We start from the raw sequence: 20329 nt of genomic DNA on the forward strand, positions 1-20329 counted from the left end.
CACAATACTCTATTCTACGCCACTCTACAGTACTCTACTCCACTCTTCGCTATTCCACTGTATGACACTCCACTTTGCTCCATGCTGAACAGCAACCACCCTGGTGTACAACATAGCTAAAACACATTGCCAAAGTCAATAGCTCTTGCATAGGTTAGACCTATTGGCTTTCCCAATGCTTGTTTGCAATCATCCCAATAGTCTCAAAATCATTACTGGAGCATAGTCTGATTCAAAGTCAGTATGTGTACAAGAATAAACAGTCTTTGATAAACATCTTTTCTTTTTATGTTTCCCAGGACAGATGCCACATTCTTCAAGAATGTTATCCTTATGCATTTACCTCTGGCTTATATTTTTCCTGGAAATCAATGTTTTCTTCGTGAGCACCAACAACAAAGTCTCGATCCAGGTATGGCGGCAGTACAGGACCAAGATAACGAATTCTCAGATATTTATTCAGACAGTACCATTTTTAACCAATGCATTTTTATATATTCCTAATTAAAAAAAGAATGTTTATTTAATATGTCATCTCAACAAAAGAGAGGGGACCTTTCATACCAAAAGAGGTAGGGCACCAATTAGACCAAGAGTCGAAAAATAGAACCCCCTTTGGGCCAAATTTATTATATATTCCATAAAATCGGTAGAGAAAAATTCATTATTAAATCAGCAACTCTTCAACATTATTAAAAAAGAGCATAAAAACAGCATACAGAAAAAATACATAAAATTTAAAATTCATTTAAACAATAAAGGATAAAATATATAATTATTAATAAACCCTCATTCAACAGAAAACAAAGTGGGAGAGTACATTAGACAATTTTATCATGTCATTGAACAAAGACCAGTCTGTAACAGATCATTTGTTTAGTCGGAATCTTTTTTAGGTTTGGTTCTCGTATACTAACAAACATTTCGGTGGGTACTAGGATATTTACAGCCACCTTCTTCCGGAATTACGATATCTCCCAGCCACAATTTATTCTCTTTATTCCTCAAGAGCAGAAACTCTTAGGCACACTCAAAGAGGTTTGAATATTCAGGGGATGAAGGTAAGTATTGATGAATATATGCCCCTTCGTATGGCTCCACATACACCTGTATTTGTTTCCAGATTAATGATATTAGATGGAGGAAGCACTTTTCTAATAGATTTCAGTGAGTGTCGATACACCTCCTACAGGTCAAGTAAAGCCAGTGTTGTCTCAATTCTATGGGCTATCCACTATCTGAGGGGGGGAAACCTTTGTGGAGCCATGTGAAGGGGCATATATACATCAATACTTACCTTCATCCCCTAAATATTCAAACTCCTTTGAGTCTGCCTAGGAGTTTCTGTTCCTGAGGAATAAAGAGAATAAATTGTGGCTGGGAGATATATTTTTCGCTGAGGAAGGTGGCTGTGAAATCCTAGAACCCACCGAAAGTATTGATGCTTCACAGATTTGATACACTAGATATCTTTGAGACATTAGTTAGTAAACAAGAACCAAACATAAAAAATATTTAGACTAAACAATTGATCTTCTACAGACTGGTGTTTGTAGAATGACATGTTACAATTGTCTAATGTACTCTCCCACTTCGTTTTCTGTTGAATGAGGGTTTATTAATGATGATACATTTGATCCTTTAGTGATAACATGAATTTTAAATGTTCTGTATGTATTCTATATGCTGTCCTTTATGCTGCTTTTTAATAATGTTGAAGAATTGTTGATTTTAATAATGAATGTGTCTGTACTGTTATTTTATTGAATACATATCACATTTTCTAGAGGAAATTGGCTGGCACTGTGTAGATATTTACACTCTTCAGTCCATATTTGTCTTTTGGCGATATTGGTTGATCCTCTGTTTGAATGTATGAGAGTTTAAATATTTAGTTTCCCAAAGGGGGGTTCTATTTTTCACCTATTTAATACGTCATAAACCACTTTTGCCAGTTCTAATAACGGTGATAATGGGCGTTAATATTACACAATTTATTGGACTGCAGTTTATCGACTTCAGAAAAATGGGGGGGGCGTGGCCAAGAGGCAGATAAGTGCAAACGCTTTAGTGCAGAGCTCAGCGCCGCCCCTGTAATTATCCTGATTAAGGAAACGAAGGAGGAATACGCCTAGACGACTGAGCCGAGGCTGTAAAATGGCGGCATCAGTAGCTCCGGGATTCCAATGGATGCTGTGGAAGCTGGGGCCCACCGGACCTGCTGGGAGAGGCAGCCTTAAGGCCTGGGGCCCGACGTGTGCTTGGCGCCGTGAATTGGAGGGTTTCAGGAGGATTGGGAGTCCCTGTGACCGGCCGCCAACAGAGATGCAGGATGGCGGTGTGAACTGCTAAGCGGAGGGCTGTGGTGACGGGGACCCGGTGCAGCAGGCGGACTTGGAAGTGCCGCGCTGCTGTCGGGAAGCTGGCTCCTGTGGCATAATCTGCAGCAGAGACTTGTGCCCTGCTGCGGCGTGGTGCAGAGCAGCAATTACGGTGAGCGGGCCCCCCTCTCCCCCCTCTTTACCCGAGTGCGGATCCAGCAGCCTGCCGGAGTGGAGAGCAGTGCGTGAGGTGGCGCTGGTGGGCGGCGAGGCTCCCTCGGCAGCAGCTCTGCCTGGGAGAGACACCTAGGGGGGGAGGGACGGAGGCGACCCAGGGGGAGTCAGAGAGCAGGATTGCTGTCCCTGCCTGAGATGCATACCAGGGCAAGTAGTGAGGCTCTGAACTGAGAGACCAAGATAGAGAACAGCACTGAGGTTCTCTGCATCATACTGGGGCAGAGGATATCAGCAGTTTGCCTGCACGGACCGGCCATGGAGGGCGAGGCATATAGGCTACTGAGCACTGGAGCTGGGAGACGGCTGGCAGGCTTAGAGGATGACTCCTACTTCTGGTGGATTTTGAAGTTGAGAGGCTTGAGTAACTTGGCTTGTGGGACCTCATACCCGACCCTGGAGTATAAGGCGTCTAGGCATAGGAACATTGTTATTGAATATCGACTGGGTGCACACAAAGGATGACCTCTCCCTTCTTGTGGGCCTCGATGTCAGCGTAATTGAGTGCAGTGATCCACGGAGGTGAGCGTTCTGAAGCTGGCACGGCAGGGGAAAGCCTGAGGAGCAGCTGTGAGGCCCATTGGGAGGACTGGTGGATGCCCTCGATACGAAGCGTCCTAGGCACTGCAGTCGCGAGACTGCGGCGCTGGTGAATGCAGCAAAAGGACTATCCAAACTGCTGATACTGCTGCGGGCCGCACTGTGTACTAACCAGTGCTGAGCACAGGAGTGGTGGGGTGCACTGGGCCGATCAGAAGAGTGCCGCAGTTGACAATTGCTGACCTGATGCGGGCCCTGCTGCTAACATAGAGACCCCTTTATATTCACCAGGGGACGCAGCCCATCAACGGTGCGTGGCAGCATTGAGGCGAGGCTGGTCTGAGCCCAGCAGATGCATTTGACGGGTTCTACTGGAAGGTAGATCTCCTGGAGAGCCGAAAACACAGTTTGGAACGTACTGCCTGGGCTGGGTGAACGACCTTGGTGGAGTGGGCCGATCTGAAAGAGGGCGGAGAACAGCAAATTGGGAACGCTTAATCTGCCTGAGGTACGCACGCAAAGTGAACGGCGGTGGAAAGGAGGTGACCCACAGTTTCGGCTCGGCTGTTGGGAGATCCTTGAGTCCAGGGAGGTCATGGGAAAAGCAAGGGGGAAAAAAGTGGGAGCACCCCGGAACAGGAATACGAAACGGTGGTCACAGAAACACGAGATGGACTACACCAACGCTCGTAGGGGATGCTCCAGAAGCAGGTTTACCAAATACTACAAGCCATTACAGACACTAGAGAAGCCTTGCAAAAAGACATTGGCCATGTGACGCAAGGGTTTGGGTTGCTCCGTGCGGACCACAGCATGCTGGCCGATAGGGTGAAGCAGACGAAAGTAGCTATTGAGGGCCTGGCACCAGCTCAGAAGTCAATGGCAGCGCAGATGGCCGATTTTCAACATAGACTGCAGACCCTGGAGAAACGAGCGGAGGATGCAGAAGGGAGAAATCGAAGGAACAACATCCGGGTGGTAGGTCTGCCGGAAGGGGTGGAAGGTGCAGACATTATGGAATATTTGGAAAGTTGGCTGAAGGTAACTGTCACCCCGGAGGGATTGACATCCTTTTTCACCCTGGAACAAGCCCATAGGGTCCCTGCCAAGCTGTTGTCTCCCGGAAGACCACCGAGGCCGGTAGAGGCCAGGCTGCTTCATTACAAAGAGAGGGATCTATTATTGAGCCAAGCCAGGAGGGCGGGCCCGTACGCAGTGGACAACAGCAAAGTTACGTTATTCCCTGATTATACACTCGAGGTCTAATGCCGTAGGGTATCGTTTGTGGCAGTCAAGAGAGCGCTGCAGGACGAGAGCATTCAATACTCTCTGATGATTCTGGCGCGCCTAAAGAAAACGGTGGATGACAAGTCATCGTTCTATGAAAGCCCGGAGGAGGCTTGGAATTGGTTGGAGAGGTATAAAGCAGGAATCGGTGAAGCGGGGAGTGGTGTGCATATGGATGGGATGAGGCCTCAACCGCAAAGACCGAGGCGCAATCTGCATCGATAAATGACGGCTCAGAGACTGACGGCAACGCAAAAGGAGATGGAGCGCATGGCTGCTTTGCAGGCTGTCACAGCTATTTCGCAAGAGGGGAGGGAACCGCTCAAAGAAAGGACAGATTCGGAAGGAGGCTCCCTAGAGGAGGAGGATGAGCATTCGGAGGTCGGAAGCCAGAATCTGCCCCATGTGACAGCTGGGACAGCGGACGAGATTGTGGATGGGTGACCTAGACATTGGTTGCTCCTGCTAAGAATAATGGGGTGGGGGTCAGGAGGGGGGCTTCCCAGGGACTTAATTGAACGATAGTTGATTTTCCAGAGATGTGGAATAAGGGAGGGCTGTGGATCATGTGTAGAAGAAGCCCTCGTAACTCCACGGCCACCGCAGGGTCGGTTCCAGTGATACAGGGGTTGAGCGTGGGACGACAGACGATTAGGTGTCTGCTTCTCTGAAGCCTAGGCTAACCTCCCGTAAGTTTGTGTGGGTTGGCTCCTTAGGGGCCTAGTGGGCGTGTTTGGGTAATAGTTTGGATGGGTTCTAATGTTGTGGTGCCTGCTCTGGGGGGGGAGTTGGGATGGGTTGCGGTAGAGTGTTTGGGAAGTTGATGACACCGGTGTGCTCGTAGCTTTAGGGCGGGTGCGAGGGAGGAAAGGCTTGACATATGGGGACGTTGCATAATTTGAAATGTATAACTTGGAATGTGCGGGGGATTCCATAGGGATTTATACGATGCAGAGGCGACACAAGGTGCATGCTTACCTGGTGCGGCGAGGGGTACAGATAGCTTTCCTTCAAGAAACACATCTTAATGTAACTGAGGGAGCAGCTCTAAAAGAAAGATGGAGGTGTCAATTATTCTACACAACTTATTCTGCTTTTGCCAGGGCGGTCCTGGTGTGGATTAGGGCCGGGGTCCCATTTCAGCTGCTGCAGCATTTAGTGGGACGGCTTAATGGAGTAGATGTAGCTTTGTGTAGTATGTATGCCCCCAATGTGGATCAGCTAGCCTTTTTTTGAGAGATTGTCGGGGAGCCTAGCGCCACATCTCACTATTGCAAAGATATTGGGGGAAGGTTAACTCGATAACGGATGTGGGGCGTGATAGATCTCACCCCCTGCTTTCTGGTGCTCCGGTGCATAGGATCTCCAAGGCAAGAAGCACATGGGAAAACAACTGGGGACTAATTGACACGTGGCGTGCTCAGCATTTGGAGGAGAGATATTACTCTTATTACTCTAGCCTCCATGACCAGCACGTGCGGTTAGATGCCATATTGTGCGACCCTGTGGTTCACTCTAAGGTGATGGGTAGCGAATACCTGGCGAGAACGTTATCTGACCATAACCCATTACTAGTGCGAATATGTAGGTGTCAGGAGAGGGCGGTCATACCGACCTGGCGGCTCCGACCAGAAGCGTTTGAAGATCCGGTCTTTGGGGAGGAGCTGAGGACGGGTATTGAACAATACTTCCAGGAGAACAAGGGGACGGCGACCTCACTAGCGACTGAGTGGGATGCATTTAAGGTTGTGACCAGAGAGATCTGTATTAGTAAGGTGGCAGGAGTATGGAAAACGATTTTGACTGACTTGGAGAAAGCGGAAGGCCGGTTGCAGGACTCCAAGAGGGTCAGACCTGGAACCCGGGGGTGCAATCTGCGATCGTGGAAGCTAGAGAGGAGGTAGCGGTTCAGGTGGAGAAACTGCGTTCCTCTGACTACAAGAGCTATAGCACTTGGATGCATGCTGAGGGGGACAAATCGGGCGCGCCGATGACGTGGTTGGCTAATCCGGCCCCCAGGGGAATGCCGATATTGGGCTTGGTAGCCCCGAACGGGGAGATGGTGCATACGCAATCAGGGATAAACGGCCTGTTCCTGGAGTATTACACTGGGCTTTACAGTAGCCAGCTGACTCAGGGCCCTGATGATATACTGAGTTATTTGGAGGGGGTGGATCTACCAAGCCTGAGCAAGGAACAGGGGGATCTGCTGTGAGGTGAGATTACAGTAGGAGAGATTAGAAGTGCGATTAAGCAAATGGCTCGCAACAAAACGCCCGGGGTGGACGGCCTCCCTAAAGAATTCTATGCCAAATATGCACATTGCTTGGCCACAAGGTTGCAATTGATTTATCGGGAAGCACACAAGACAGGGAGGTTGCCTGTAACCACCAGAGAGGCTATTAGTATCCCCCTTCTGAAACCTGGCAGGAAAGCTACTGATATGAAGGCATATCGCCCGCTTTCAATGTTGACGACTGATTACAAAATCTTGAGCAGGATTTAGCGTCCCGCCTACTCCCATATATGTCACAACTCATACACCGAGACCAATCCGGTTTTATCCCTAAGCGTAATACGGCTGTTAATGTTAGGCTACTACTGCGGGTCCTGGAGAACTGCCAATGCCTGGTACTGTCTGCTTTGATTCTCTCGGTGGACTTAGAAAAAGCTTTTGATAGCCTGGAATGGTCGTTTCTTTTTCAGGTTATGCGCAAGATGGGATTAGGGGAAGAGTTTGTGAGGTGGACCCAAATACTGTATACATCGGCGACAGCTCAGGTGCGGATGGGGGGAACAGTGTTGGCTTCCTGTACAGTGGGACGAGGGACGCAGCAGGGTTGCCCGCTTTCTCCGCTTCTGTTTGAACTGGCGATTAAGCCCCTGGCGGTGCAGGCTAAATCGGGGAAGCATTATGCGGGGCTAGAGATGCAGATGACCTGTTGGTGTTCTTGGCGGGCCCCGGTGAAGACCTAGTGGGTGCGAGAATGCTGCTGCGGGCGTTTGGTGCGGTATCGGGGTCGTGTGTGAATTGGGAGAAGACTTGCCTGTTCCCGGCACTTCGAGCAATGGAAATCCCCGACGAATTACATGCTGCCTGTCGTACCTGGGGACTAACATCTATCATGAGCAGGCAGACCTTTTGGAAGGCAATATGAATAGGGCAGTGCGAGGACTCAGGGGAAGTATGACGTTTTGGAGTGCTCTGCCACTCTCAGTGGCAGGAAGGATAGCGCTTCTGAAAATGGTGGCGCTGCCTAGGCTGTTGTATTATTTCAGGACGCTGCAGATCTGGATACCAGGCCTGGTGTTTAGGACGCTCAGGACTATGGTAAGAGGGTTTCTATGGGGGAGCGGCAGGAGGCAGGTAGCACTGACCACGATGATGAGACCTAGAGCAGAGGGGGATGGGCAGTCCCAGATATCGAACTGTACCACCTGGCGGCCTAGCTGTAGTGGCTAACACAGGTGGTTGCACAAGAGTTTAGGGGACCAGGTGGCCAAGAGGATCGCTGGCTCCCGCGGCATATACTGTCTTTCGTGGTTCTGGGCCAGCGGTTGCGGGTTAACTCGTTGCCATATGAAGAGAAAGCGCTACGGGCTAGCTGGAATAGAAGTAGACGTAGAGTGGGTGGGACTCGCACGTATGCACCGGAGATATCCCTTGGAATGTGTACACCCCTTCCGCATGGAGGAGATTGGTCGGCATTAGCAGGGTGGGAAGACCTGGGGTTGCAGATGATCGGGGACTTGTACGAGGAAGGAGTTCTCCTACCTTATCAGACATTGCAGGATAGATACGGATTGCCCAGAGGTGATCCGTTGCCATTTTGTTTTGCCACTCCCATCAGGCGAACAACCATCTCAACGCATGTGTTACAATGCATGCATTTACGTCGCGTGCCGTCACAACCCACGCGACGTTACGACGCGTGCATTCACTATGCACGCCATTACATCGCATGTAATGTTCAAACGCATGCTTTTACACCGATGGGTCGTGCGCCGGGACGGGCTCCGGGAATGTTGTGCGCCGGGACAGGGACACAACGCTGGAACCACAACAAGAGACAGGTAAGAACTACGCTGGGTTAGGGTTTAGGGTTAAGATTGGTGTGGGGTACTGTTTTTGGCTTTAGGGGTTATTCCTTAGGGTTAATAGTAGTGTAGGGAACTGTTTTTGGCTTTACGGGTTAGGGCTTAGGGTTAAGAGTGGTGTAGGGTACAGTTTTGGGCTTTACGGGTTAGGGCTTAGGGTTAAGAGTAGTGTAGTGTACTGTTTATGGCTTTACGGGTTAGGACTTAGGGATAATAGTAGTGTAGGGTACTATTTTTGCCTTTAGGGGTTAGGGCTTAGGGTTGAGGGTAGTGTGAGGGGGTCGTACTGTGTTTGGAAGGTTTCGATATTAGTGTTTGGGGGCGCTCGGGAGATTTTTACGATGTATTTGAATGCGTCATATTTGTATGCGTTGAAAAGGTATTTTTAATGCATGTGAAGGGGAATACGAAGTAATGGTTTGCGTGGTAAATCCTTGTGATGTAACGGTGCATGCAATGTGAAAAATGCGGTGTAATGCCAAGCGTTGTTTTTGTTTGTGTTGTGTGAACATACATCCCTCCCATCAGGCTGACATCACCCTCCTTGCGTGTACCTCGGGGCAAGCAATAGTCCTCACCAGCACATTTATTTATTTATTTATTTATTCGTTTTTATATAGTGCACATTTTTCCCAAAGGTATCAGAACGCTTTACCAGTTACATTAGATAACCAGTTACATTACATAAGCACTTCAGAGTACATGTATATCATAAAATATACAAAACAAATAAACTTTAAACTCACATAAGAATGGTAGTAAGTACATACTTCTACTACAGATACTAGAGGTTAGAGTTACATATATACAAGTTGCAAATTCATTCCAGGTTACATTTTAAGAAAAGTTGCAGGGATTAAGGATGGACAAATATATAATACATATTTACAGAGCGTGATCTTTTTTGCCATTGCCAAGGTTCTTGCGTTGTTCTTTTAGCCAGGCCATCAGGGTGTAGGTGCACTCATGGGCAGTGTTCTTGGGCCTGGAGGGATCCCAGAGCTAGTGCTGGCTGTAGGGCTAGATGGCCGGGTGGTGGTGGGCAGAGGTGGCTGCGGAAGTCTCAAGGTAGATCTCATGCTGCATGGGGAATCAAGCCAGGTTGTAGGCTCATCTTGCCCCGAGATGGGCCCTGCAGAGCGGTCAGACTTCCAAAAGGGCCCCACATGCACAGGAGGACTCCGACCTCAGCCCTTCCTCCAAAAAATTGAATTTGTAATCAGTTTCACAGGGATCACAAAGCAGTCAGTACTTCTTTTGAAGCTGCTCCAATGGTCATTCTCTCCCTTTAGTCTCCTCCTGATGCAAGAAAGTCATGCCCCCTCGTCCATTACCACTAGGAGCCAGTGGAGGCGAGCATTAACTCACTGACCCATTTTTAACGCTTCTTACACTATTTAATGTAATAGAAATACATTTCATAACCATATCAGAAGTACACCTTATAAAAACAGAAATTGTTATCTTTCATTTTGGCTAAAGTGAAGCGTACCACTTGTTCCCCTCTCGTATTATTGCTAATTGATATACCATTTTGTAGCAACATTATTGAGCGTAGAGCTATAAGACCAAGGACTGGATTTACCACTTTAAGGTTTTCTTTAATCACTGGGCTGTAACGATTTTCAAATTGTGGGTGTTGCCATCAATACTACAAAACAACAAGGTAATGGATGAAATGCTTGAATTAATCCCAGCCACTTGCAATCACTTGGGCCCCATCAAAGTTCATCCTTTGTGGCCCTCCTTGTGAACTCTGTTTGGACCCAGCCATTTGCAAATCAGTCCTTACCCCACTCCTCATGGGAACAGTTCAGCCCGAACTGCCAGGCCAGGTCCTCCCTGAACCAGAACTCAAAAAAACTTGATCTGATTTCGCCCTAGTTAGGGCTCTTCAGCCAGGTATAGCTTGGTTCCAGTGGTTCAGTGAGCCCGAGAGCCAAATCTGGGCATACCTGGCGCAATTGGGGATTAAAAATACAAAAACAACAAAGCGCTGCAAGGTGAGCAAAAGAATGGTGTGTTAAAGTGCTACTCTGAGCTATTGCCAGTGGTTAGACTTATTACAAGCATTCAACCATCACCCTTTGTGTGTGCCATCAATGTTACATCCCTGAAGTCATTAGGATTGTAAAAAGTTTAATTGTGACACTTAGAACAAGTGTAGCAAATGAGCCAAGCCCATTCAGCAGGAGAGTGGTAAGGTGCAGTGTATAGCCAGTGGTGCATTTTTGAGCACACTGTCACATATATTACTGAAGCATGGTGTGGTAGCGCAGGTCATTTACAGACAGCACATTTTCCATTGAAATGGGCAAATATTTGCACAGATAGAACTATATAGCACACAAATGTCAGTGTGTGGAAATTAAAGTTTTTTTGACATCCTACAGCCTCTCCTTTCCAAGATAGTCTCGTAGTTTACTTCGCAGAATCCTCTCACTTTTCAGTCAGAGAAAGAAAACACCAATTTCTGTATTAAAATTATAAGCAGCAATTTGACAGAAGACATAGACTAGAATGTGACCACTTGTTTTGAACACACATCAAATGTGATATGATAGAAACAACATTTGATGGCATCTTACATAACTCCAGCGTGTTTTAGGGGAGATGCAGCACCTCCTGCACCCCTACTTCCAGCACATATGACTCACACTTTCATTAATTCAGTTGACCCTCAATGTGAATGACACCACTAAAGGTCTTGCCTAAGGGTGGGCGTAGTTCGCGAAGTAGCGCTACGCGAAGCTACGCAAAGTGCACTTCGCACTACGCGAACTTCACGTAGCACTACACGAGCTGCGTAGTAGCATGTTCGCACTGTGCAAGATGTGTTTTCAATGATTGCACAGTGCGGACAAGCATCCGGCACTGTGCAATCATTGAAAACGGCATCTTGCACAGTGCGAGCTGTAGTTTTCTGCTGCTCGAGTAGATTATTACTCGAGCTGCAGCTTTCTCAACGCGAACTGGTGGTTTCTTATTGAGAGCGGTTGCGAGCATGCGCAACCACTCACAATGAGAAACCTTACCTCCCTGCGTTGAGAATCTCGCCGGGATGTCATTTTGCTTGCTCGCGGTCGCGAACATGACGTTAAGGACCGTGAACAAGCAAAAAATGAGCGCTGCACTACGCTACGCTGCTCTACGCGTGTTCGCACTGTGCTAAGTGCTGCTCGCGTAGTGCGAAGTTGCGCAAACTTCGCAAACTCCGCGAGCGTAGCGTAGTGCTTCGCCCAGGGTTAGTCTTGCCTTCTAAACGTACAACCACTGGCCAAGATATCAAATTAATTTTAAAGCGAGTCCACTGTTCACACAAATCCAGAATCCCGAGTGAAAAAAACGATTTAATGCCCTGAAAAGCTATACTGTAGAAAGCGAATCCATCTGATCCATCGTGTTCAGTGTTGTGGTACACCGGAGTGTAGGTGCAGGCACTTGATATGACTTCGAGAGGCAGCATGCAATACTGTGGAAGGAACGCGCTCAGTTAAACATGCCACTATAGTGATACTTGAATACAAAAACACATGTCATGCTAACGGCACATGTGCTTTATTTCAGAAACGCAGTGTTGTGGAAACAAAACAGAACCGCATCTTCACAAGAACAAAACGTGATGGTAAGGTCCTACTCTACTCCAAATAGCTATGTAAACAAACAATAAAACTCTTAAAGTTGTCCTATAATTCCAAAGTTCTTGGATTCGTTCATTACAAGCTTGCCCGAAGGTCTCTAATTTTCTATGATGAGGGTTCGATGGTAGAGATGAAGAGAAGTATGTGAAGAGAAAACTATGTAAATTCTTGTGGTTGCTTTTATAGACTTATGCTATTAAGTAAAACCAGGTGTCACGCCGTCGCACCTGATTCACAAAACATGCAAAAAGTTACATTGAGGTTATATTCACTTAAACTTGATTTACAGATTTAAAATTTGTATATATATTATGGTTTGAAATTCGACTTAAAAACTGTTAAAGAGTGCAAGTATGGCAGATTTTCTACAGTACTTAGGGCCCCGATTCCAATCTCACTAGGAAAGTACTCCAAGCGACTCAGACCTGGAAGGCTTTACTAGCGAATCGCTCTGTGCGAGTGTGACTGAACGAGTATGATGCAGCCGTATGCTGACAGGCTTGATTCGCTCGGACTCCCATTGAACTTATGGTAGCCTGTATACAGACCCGGTATTTTCTCTTCAAAACTCAGCATCCGAAGTAAAATGTAAGCGTAGACCATTTCCTGCTCGTCGCCATATGTAATCCTCGTAATTATACACAACAGGAAGACCTTTTCTCTATGTTTATTGTCAGCATTTCACACCCTCCACCCTTGTAATTCCAATATTCCAATTCCATTCACATTACATCATTACAGTTAGCTGCCTAATAAATGAATAAATCAACAACACTCAGCTGACTTGAATCACCAGAGCAATCGCAGACTGGCATAGGTCAACCTCAGGAGACAGAGGCGGAGGCACACTACAGTATATAGTTAGTTATAAACAAATTAAATAAAAAGAGAGGTGTGTTGTCATTGCACCTCATAATTTAGAGTAATAAAATCCGCACTTTCTGTGCAGACACGTGACCCGGCTTTGCTGACACAACTGAATAAGCTGGTTTTGTTGGTTAGTCACTGCTACCTTCGACCAGCACTCCTAGTCCTTAATCATCAGTAATTCATGCACTTAAGTGATAGGCATTGCTGGCAGGCAGAGGCTCCGAATGAAGGCAAGCACAACATTTTGATCTTTAAATTACTGCGCTATTTCAGCAAATTATTTCATGCGTTCAGGACTTGCCTTGGGCACACACTTACTTCATGCAGTAACGGTCAAGAGAGCAGCTGCGGTCCCATGTTGAAGGCCCACTGCCTCGACTTGTCTGGTGACTGGCTGCCCAAACTCGCTCGGGCCGGATGAGTGTCAGCTGAGCTGCAGTCAGGGGTCCTGGGCCGGCTTGCTCAGGTGGCGCCACGGGCCCCTGAGTCAGTCGCCACCCAGACCATGGTGGCCCTCTTGGGGGCCTCAGGGATCAGACTAACGCTTGGCCGTTGTTAGACCTGGCACCCTGGTGTGGGTATCCCTTCCATTTTTGCTGTTGCCTCATATGTTTTTGATGGTGTTAGATGCTTTGGGGACTGTGCCTCTGCTGTCCAGTGCCACAGTGCAAGTGCTATTGTAAATTGATATATGAATTAGTGATTCCATGATTGGCTGATTTGGTTTACTGGTCGGACCCTAGTACCGTGCACTGTGTGCGCCCAGGGCTTGTAAACCAAATGCTGCTAGTGGGCTTGCAGCACTGGTTGTGCAACCCGCAGAAGCAGCCTGTAAAAGTGTGTCTAAGGCTTGCCATTGTAGAGCCTTTGTGTAGTCTGGTGCTGCCATGTTGACTGGGCATGTGCACCCACTTGCCAGTCCCTAAACCTTCCCTTTTTGTCATATCAGACACCCCGATGGTAGGGTGCATTGTAAGTTTAAGGTAGGACGAGCCCTGATGTGTGTGGCTTGTCCTAATAGTGAATTACAACCATTTTCGTTTTTCACTCTTGCAAGGCTACCTACTCCCCAGAGGCCAGATGGGCAGTTAGATTATTACATTTTATAATCCTAACTGACTCAGGGAACTAGGTAGACATTCAAGTTTATTAGGCCTGAAGTCAGAATGATAACATACATCTTTTAGTGAAGTTGATTTTAACATTCTGTTTTTGAACATGCCACTTTTAGAAAGTAGGTATTTTCTTGTCTGACTATCCAAGCCTGCCTCTTCTAGGTTGTGTATTCCTTATCTGGAGTTTGAGTGACAGGGGCTGGGGTATTCCAGGAGACAGGGTGAGTCAGCCCAGTGGTGAATAGGGAGGTCTGCATCTAGATGGGAGGGAAGAGTTGCACCTGGGACCTGAATAGGGCTGTGCCTTCCCTCCACAATGCTGGCTCCACCTCCTGTGGTGCGTCTGATGTCTCTGCCCTGCACTGTGAAATGAAAGAAGGAGTCATCTCAACATAGTGCTTAAGGACTGACCAGCCCTGGTTTGGACTAGGCCAAGGCCTCTCTGCCTTCAGAGAACAAAGAGAAACTGGGTATAAAAGAGGGGTCCCAAACCCCAGAGGATTAGATCACTTTTGGACAACAAGAAGAAACCTTTGCTGAGGAGAGGAACCAGAAGGAACTGAGGAGAGACTATCCCTAAGCTGGAGTGCTGCTTGGGGGATTGGCCTACAGTGGTTGCCTGACTGCCAAAGAAAGCAGTAAGGAACTTTGTGTGCTATATTCAACTTGTGAAGGATCTCCAAGGCCTTGAGAGAAGAGCTTTCCTCCTGCTGAAGTCTCAAGGACAACAGACTTCAACCAACAGCTCTCCAAGAGTTCTTTGGAAGTGCCTGCTGCTGTTTTGGGCTTTCTGAGGTACTGTGTGTTGCAAGGAGCTGGAAGCGCGGTTCACGAAGAAAAAGTGTGCCGCTGTCGCAGCGGCGGCCATTGCATCTCTGAACAAGGGTGTCACCGCTGTAGCTGACGCATTGCACAGCATCACAGGAAACGTCTCGCAACATCGAAGAAGCGTGTCGCCGTCTCAGCCGCTGCCATCACATTTCTGAAAAAGAATGTCGCCGCTGTAGCTGTCTCATTGCAGCGCAGAAGCTCCTCACATCCATGGAGTAGCGTGCCGTTGTCAAAACCAATGTTGTCGCATCTCTGAACAAGGGTGTCGCTGCTGCAGCTGTCGCATCGAGCTGAAGCATCTCGCATCGAGGGAGAAGAGTGTCGCCACCAAAGCCGCTGTTGTTGCATCTCTGAACAATGGTGTCGCCACTACAGCTGACGCATCGAGTCGAGACATCTCGCAACATCGGAGAAGCGCACCGCACCAAGTAGAAGACGCCATCTTTGTTTCTTTGCATCAGATCTTCAACGTATCACCGGCCTTGCATGTAAGGACTACCGATCACCTTTCCAGCAACACTTTCGTTGACCTGCGTGTCGCATCTTAAGGTACATTGACTCAAAGTCTCGCATTTTAGGGTTCTAAAGAGAACTAAGCCAATTCTAACATTTTAAGTACAGTATTGTGGATTTTTGTTGTTTGTGGTCTTGTGTTAACTCTATATTAGGACTACTTATTTTTAATATACAACTTGTGTGGTGTCCATCTGTGGTGTTGTCACTGGGATACTGTATGTGTTCGCAAATGCTTTACACACTGCCTCTGAGATAAGCCTGTCTGCTCGTGCCAAGCTACCAAGGGGGTGAGCAGGGGTTATTTTAGGAGTGTACCCCATTATCCTGACTAGACGCAAGAGTCCCTAATTGTCACAGGTACCTACCTATGCCAACTAGAGACCCCTAAATCTAGCAGCCGTGAAACCTCTGAATGCATTTTACAGCGAGTTGGTTCTCAGTACAGAATACAACTGCCGCCCACTGGCTGCCCATTAGCAGCACTAACTGTCAAGTGATTGTAAGTGCGGAATGGCACAAAGCTGCTCGTGATTATTTCAACTATCTAGCAGCCTTGCATGATTTGTAGTGAGCTTACCAAGGCTATCTTCAAGCTGCAAGCACCACACCCTGCCGGCTGCTGAGCAACTCCATTGATAATTAAACAGGCCAGCGCTTGACAGCAGCAATTGACAAATGAGGACCAGAGGCCTTAATATGCGTGACTTCGCATTTCAGTGCAGTGGTTTCGGACCACCACACTGAAATGCGTTAGTCTAATGCCTGAGGAATGGTACTTGGCAGAGTGTCTATGTATCTAGTATTTGTAAAGTGCACACCAATCACCCCTAGGGGTCTCAAGGAGCTGAGGGCTGTCGGGGAGATTAAGTGAGCTGAACTGCCACCTGCACCGGGGATCGAAACGTGAGCCCTGTGCTCCGCAGTCAGCCGCTCCGGCGGCTGAACTCACCTCTCCCTCCTTCATGTTCCCGAGGTAGAAAAGGACATGTGTCACAGACCTTTTTGGAAAGTGATTCACTCTTCTGGCATGTTTGATTCTGCTGAACCCTAGCTGCTGTGGAACTTTTTTGTAAGAGAGTTTGACCACTGATTGCAACAACGTGAGAAAAAAAACATGAATTTCATTGAAAATCAGACACCTGTACACTTCCAAAAATACTGAAGTTGATTGGCAATTTATAGCTAGTACTTGAGGCAAGCCTCATCTCAGTACCATACCACATATCACTACACCTTCTTTCCATTACAGTTGCCTGTGAAGGCCACAGATTTCGATCTTCAAAAAGCAAGAATCAACGCCTACCTCACAAAATGTGACTTCTCTGGGAGGCATGCTCCTGGAGACGACACCTTTAGAATCATTCACTTTCCTGTACAGCAGGCTGAACAAGTACATAAAATGTTTCTTATCCTAAAATAAATTGTGCAGTCTATGGCAGATTTCAGAGTTTTAAAATAGTACTTTCATAGTTGTTAATGTTAATTAATTCAACTTTAAATTTAAAATATATAATTTTAAAATATATTTCAATACATTATATTTGAATGTAGCAGTTTATAAGGTATATAGAAAATTGAATATATATTTTTAAATAAATTGTAATATTTGCTTCTGGTTAACTCACAATAATGGTTATCTTCAAGTCAGTGACAGGAGATGCAACCACTGAAATAAGTGAGATGTAAAATGATATGTCCAACAGCAACATGACTGTTTCACAACCTACTGTTGCAAAAATCTATTATTTTTAAAATGACCTCAGATTGTGCATAGTGTACTGCACCTCTAAAACAAACCTACTCACATATATTTAGGTGGAAGAATTAAAAAAACCTTAGTTGCCTACCAAAATGTTTTTTATTTTAAAATTGAGATAATGCTATTGAGAATAAACAGATGTGGAAAGGGGATCCAGGGCTAATATGGGAACTCTTTTTTAACTATTTTTAGCCACTTAAAAATTATATAATGCCACAAATAACTAAAAACGTATACATCCATTCACCTTTTTAACCAACTGGTTTCTTAGCTGCATTTACCCTCAGTGCACATTTACTTCAGCGTGGTCCACAGAAAAGGCTTTAAATTCAACATTTCCTAGTCAGTGCTTAATTTGAGCTTGTGGTTTCCAGTGCTCGGCACAGACACTTGTTTGTCAACACCGGCGCTTGTGGCAGTCTGCCAATTTGGCTCTGTCTGGGATGACCACAACAACTGCCAAATAATAATTAAGTATACCTTAAAAATTACTATTTCCTGCTGCCCAGGCTATTCTTATAGCTTTAGGGGCCTGGAAATGTCCGAATTGTCACACATGTAGGAGTGTGATGGTCAGTAGTTGTGTTGTTACTACCATTGGCAGCATAGCGGGGGTAGTGTGTGATACAACCTGCAGTAGCCTCCTGACAAGAGCCCTGGCAATAGTTTTTTTTTTTTTTTTTACAAATTAAGCACTGTTCTAAGTCCACCAAATTGTGTTTAAGCGTGCCTCACTTTTGTCTTGAATACAGGATGTTAAAACTCTAGTTTGTAAACTTACACTTTTGTGAACGTTTACAATTTATTTACAAATCAGAAAGGAATTGTCCAAGTAGTCTCTATGACTGTGGATTCTCTGGATCTCATAGTGGAGTCTTTGCACATAAAAAGATTGGCAGTCGTAAAGATTCTACTTGTTAAATTCCTTTTTGATATCCAAAAAATTATGAGTTTACACAAAAGTGTAAGATTACATTTGTGAATCTGGCCCTATGTTGGTGCTGCAGTTGAATGCTAGAGAGTGAACCAGCAGACTGCTGCTAGTGTTTGAAGTTCATATTTCAGTCTGCATGTCAGAATATTTTACTGATATGGATGAGAAAGACTTTTGAAACTCATAAAAAATGTGTCCTCATTTTAGCTTTGCTCTAACCATTATTTCTAAGACAAAATGAACATACTCATTGGTAAAAATAGTTAAACAAAGACACATCTGCATAAGTATATTTTCCCCTTTACCGGGACAGCAAAGATAGCAAAAGGTGGAACTGAGGGCGAGGCACTACGATGAAAGTGTGGCGACAGGCCCAAACCCTGAGCAGTATTCAAGGGAGCAAGAGACAGCATACTACATAACCATACGATACAAGAGGCATTATGATCGAATCCTCTAGGAGTCTTGTAAGTACTTACTACAGATACCCCTACTTGCATGCTTTATTAAGTGTGCAAGCACTCTGAACTTGGTGTTGAAGGAAGCCACATTGATGACCACACCCAGGATAAGATCGACCAACTAACTATCCCACATAAATCCACCACTCGCTTTTAATATTGACCGAGAGTCCTACAAATAATATCACTACCAAAAATAGGGAATATCTAGCCAATTTTAATCATCACTTACCACATACACAGTTATTTGATAACTCGAAATAACCAGCTCTGCTGTATTCAGGTTTCGGAGCACACCTTGGGAGCATTTGACAACCAGGGTGGGAACCCAATGATGAAGCATGTTACCTACTAGTTAGGTGAGTAAAGGTTCTTTTGAAACATCCTGTGGGTTCCAGTTCTCTGAAACTTTAAAAGAGATTGAAGGAGTAGGCATGCAGAACGAAGACGAAAATAGTTTGGAAATCTGTTCTTATTTTGTTTATTATCCTTTAGTTCACCATGAAGTTTGATGGTATTTGCTATATCTAACTTCAAAACAAATTAAGGAAATTTGCTTTGAGCGTATTTGGGTTTTTGCAGATGGTGCATATGTAAAGTGAGTAAGTAAGATTAGTTGCCCCGAAAAAACAAAGCTGTTTATTCTAGGTAGAGTGATTAGCATATTTCTTGTTATTGCTGCACTGCCCACATCTGCTGTTGACAGGGCTAGACACTCAGAGGATGTAGGTGTTCCTTCAATCTCTCTGATAATGGCAATATGTTATTGAAGCTGCTGTGAGACAGGGTTCTAAAGCATTGTGCAAACAATAAGAATTATTTTAACTGCCTAACCGCAGCAGCAATTCCGCCGCGATGAGGCCGTTTAGCGCAGTGGGCGGAGCCTCGTCGGCCAATGGACATGTGCAGCACTATGGAGGTGGTGCTCGCGATGGGCGTTGGCCGACGAACACATGGAAGGGGTTAGGAGAGACTGTGAGCTGTTCTATGTAACTGTTCTATAATTTTAAACTGTTCTATAATTTAAAATATTATGATTATAGATTATATTTCTGTAATGCACTTAAATAGCATTGTTTAAATTTCTGTCTGTGTAGCTTCACCAAAATAGATTTTTTTAAATAATTTTTTATTTTACTTGGTCACTGTTTATAATAGGGTATTGGATGAATTCAAGTATGTGTCCAGCTGAATATATGAGCCCATTGGTATTGGTTTAGACTGGTTTTACCAATGGCTGTATGGGCTCGTGTAATTTTTTGTTGCATCACTAGTTACGTTATCCAAAATGTCGTTTTGAAAATAATTACTTTTTTCATTATTTTACTCATAATTCAGGACAAAGTTTTATTTTGGAATATGAGGCAGAAATTGATGTTGTATTGCATAATGAAAGCAGAATAAATGATGTGACGGATTTTCTAAGGACTCTGGAAAATTACAATCTCTCAGCCAGCGATGGAAGCATGAATATCACTAGTGCAGACATAACAATGGGTAAGTACATATTACATACCTTGGTGAATTCCTCCAATTAATAGACATGTTAGCATTGTTGATGGCACATTTGGGTGTAACCATGCTGTAAAGATTTCACAAATGGAGTAAGTACAATAGGGCAGATTTACTATCTCCTTGAGCCACCAGTACGTCACATTTTGTGACGTACTGTAGGCACATTTCACTTCTCCATATTTACAAGGAGATAAAAAGCAATCCTGA

At 45.6% G+C, this 20329-nt stretch overlaps 1 protein-coding gene across 1 annotated transcript in view; it reads left to right on the top strand.

Moving 5' to 3' along the window:
* The window catches only part of LOC147663104 (adhesion G protein-coupled receptor F1-like), a gene marked incomplete at its 3' end in the record, with an annotated part of 365238 nt that overhangs the window by 116525 nt on the left and 228384 nt on the right, over positions 1-20329 (top strand). The window contains exons 3-5 of the mRNA XM_086950677.1: positions 300-412; positions 12048-12105; positions 19946-20104. Coding sequence (XP_086806803.1) covers positions 305-412; positions 12048-12105; positions 19946-20104 — 325 coding nt within the window. The remainder of the gene's footprint in view (positions 1-299; positions 413-12047; positions 12106-19945; positions 20105-20329) is intronic.

The sequence above is a fragment of the Lissotriton vulgaris genome, unplaced genomic scaffold (assembly GCF_964263255.1).
Source record: "Lissotriton vulgaris unplaced genomic scaffold, aLisVul1.2 SCAFFOLD_2353, whole genome shotgun sequence".
In the NCBI taxonomy this organism is placed as follows: Eukaryota; Metazoa; Chordata; class Amphibia; order Caudata; family Salamandridae; genus Lissotriton; species Lissotriton vulgaris.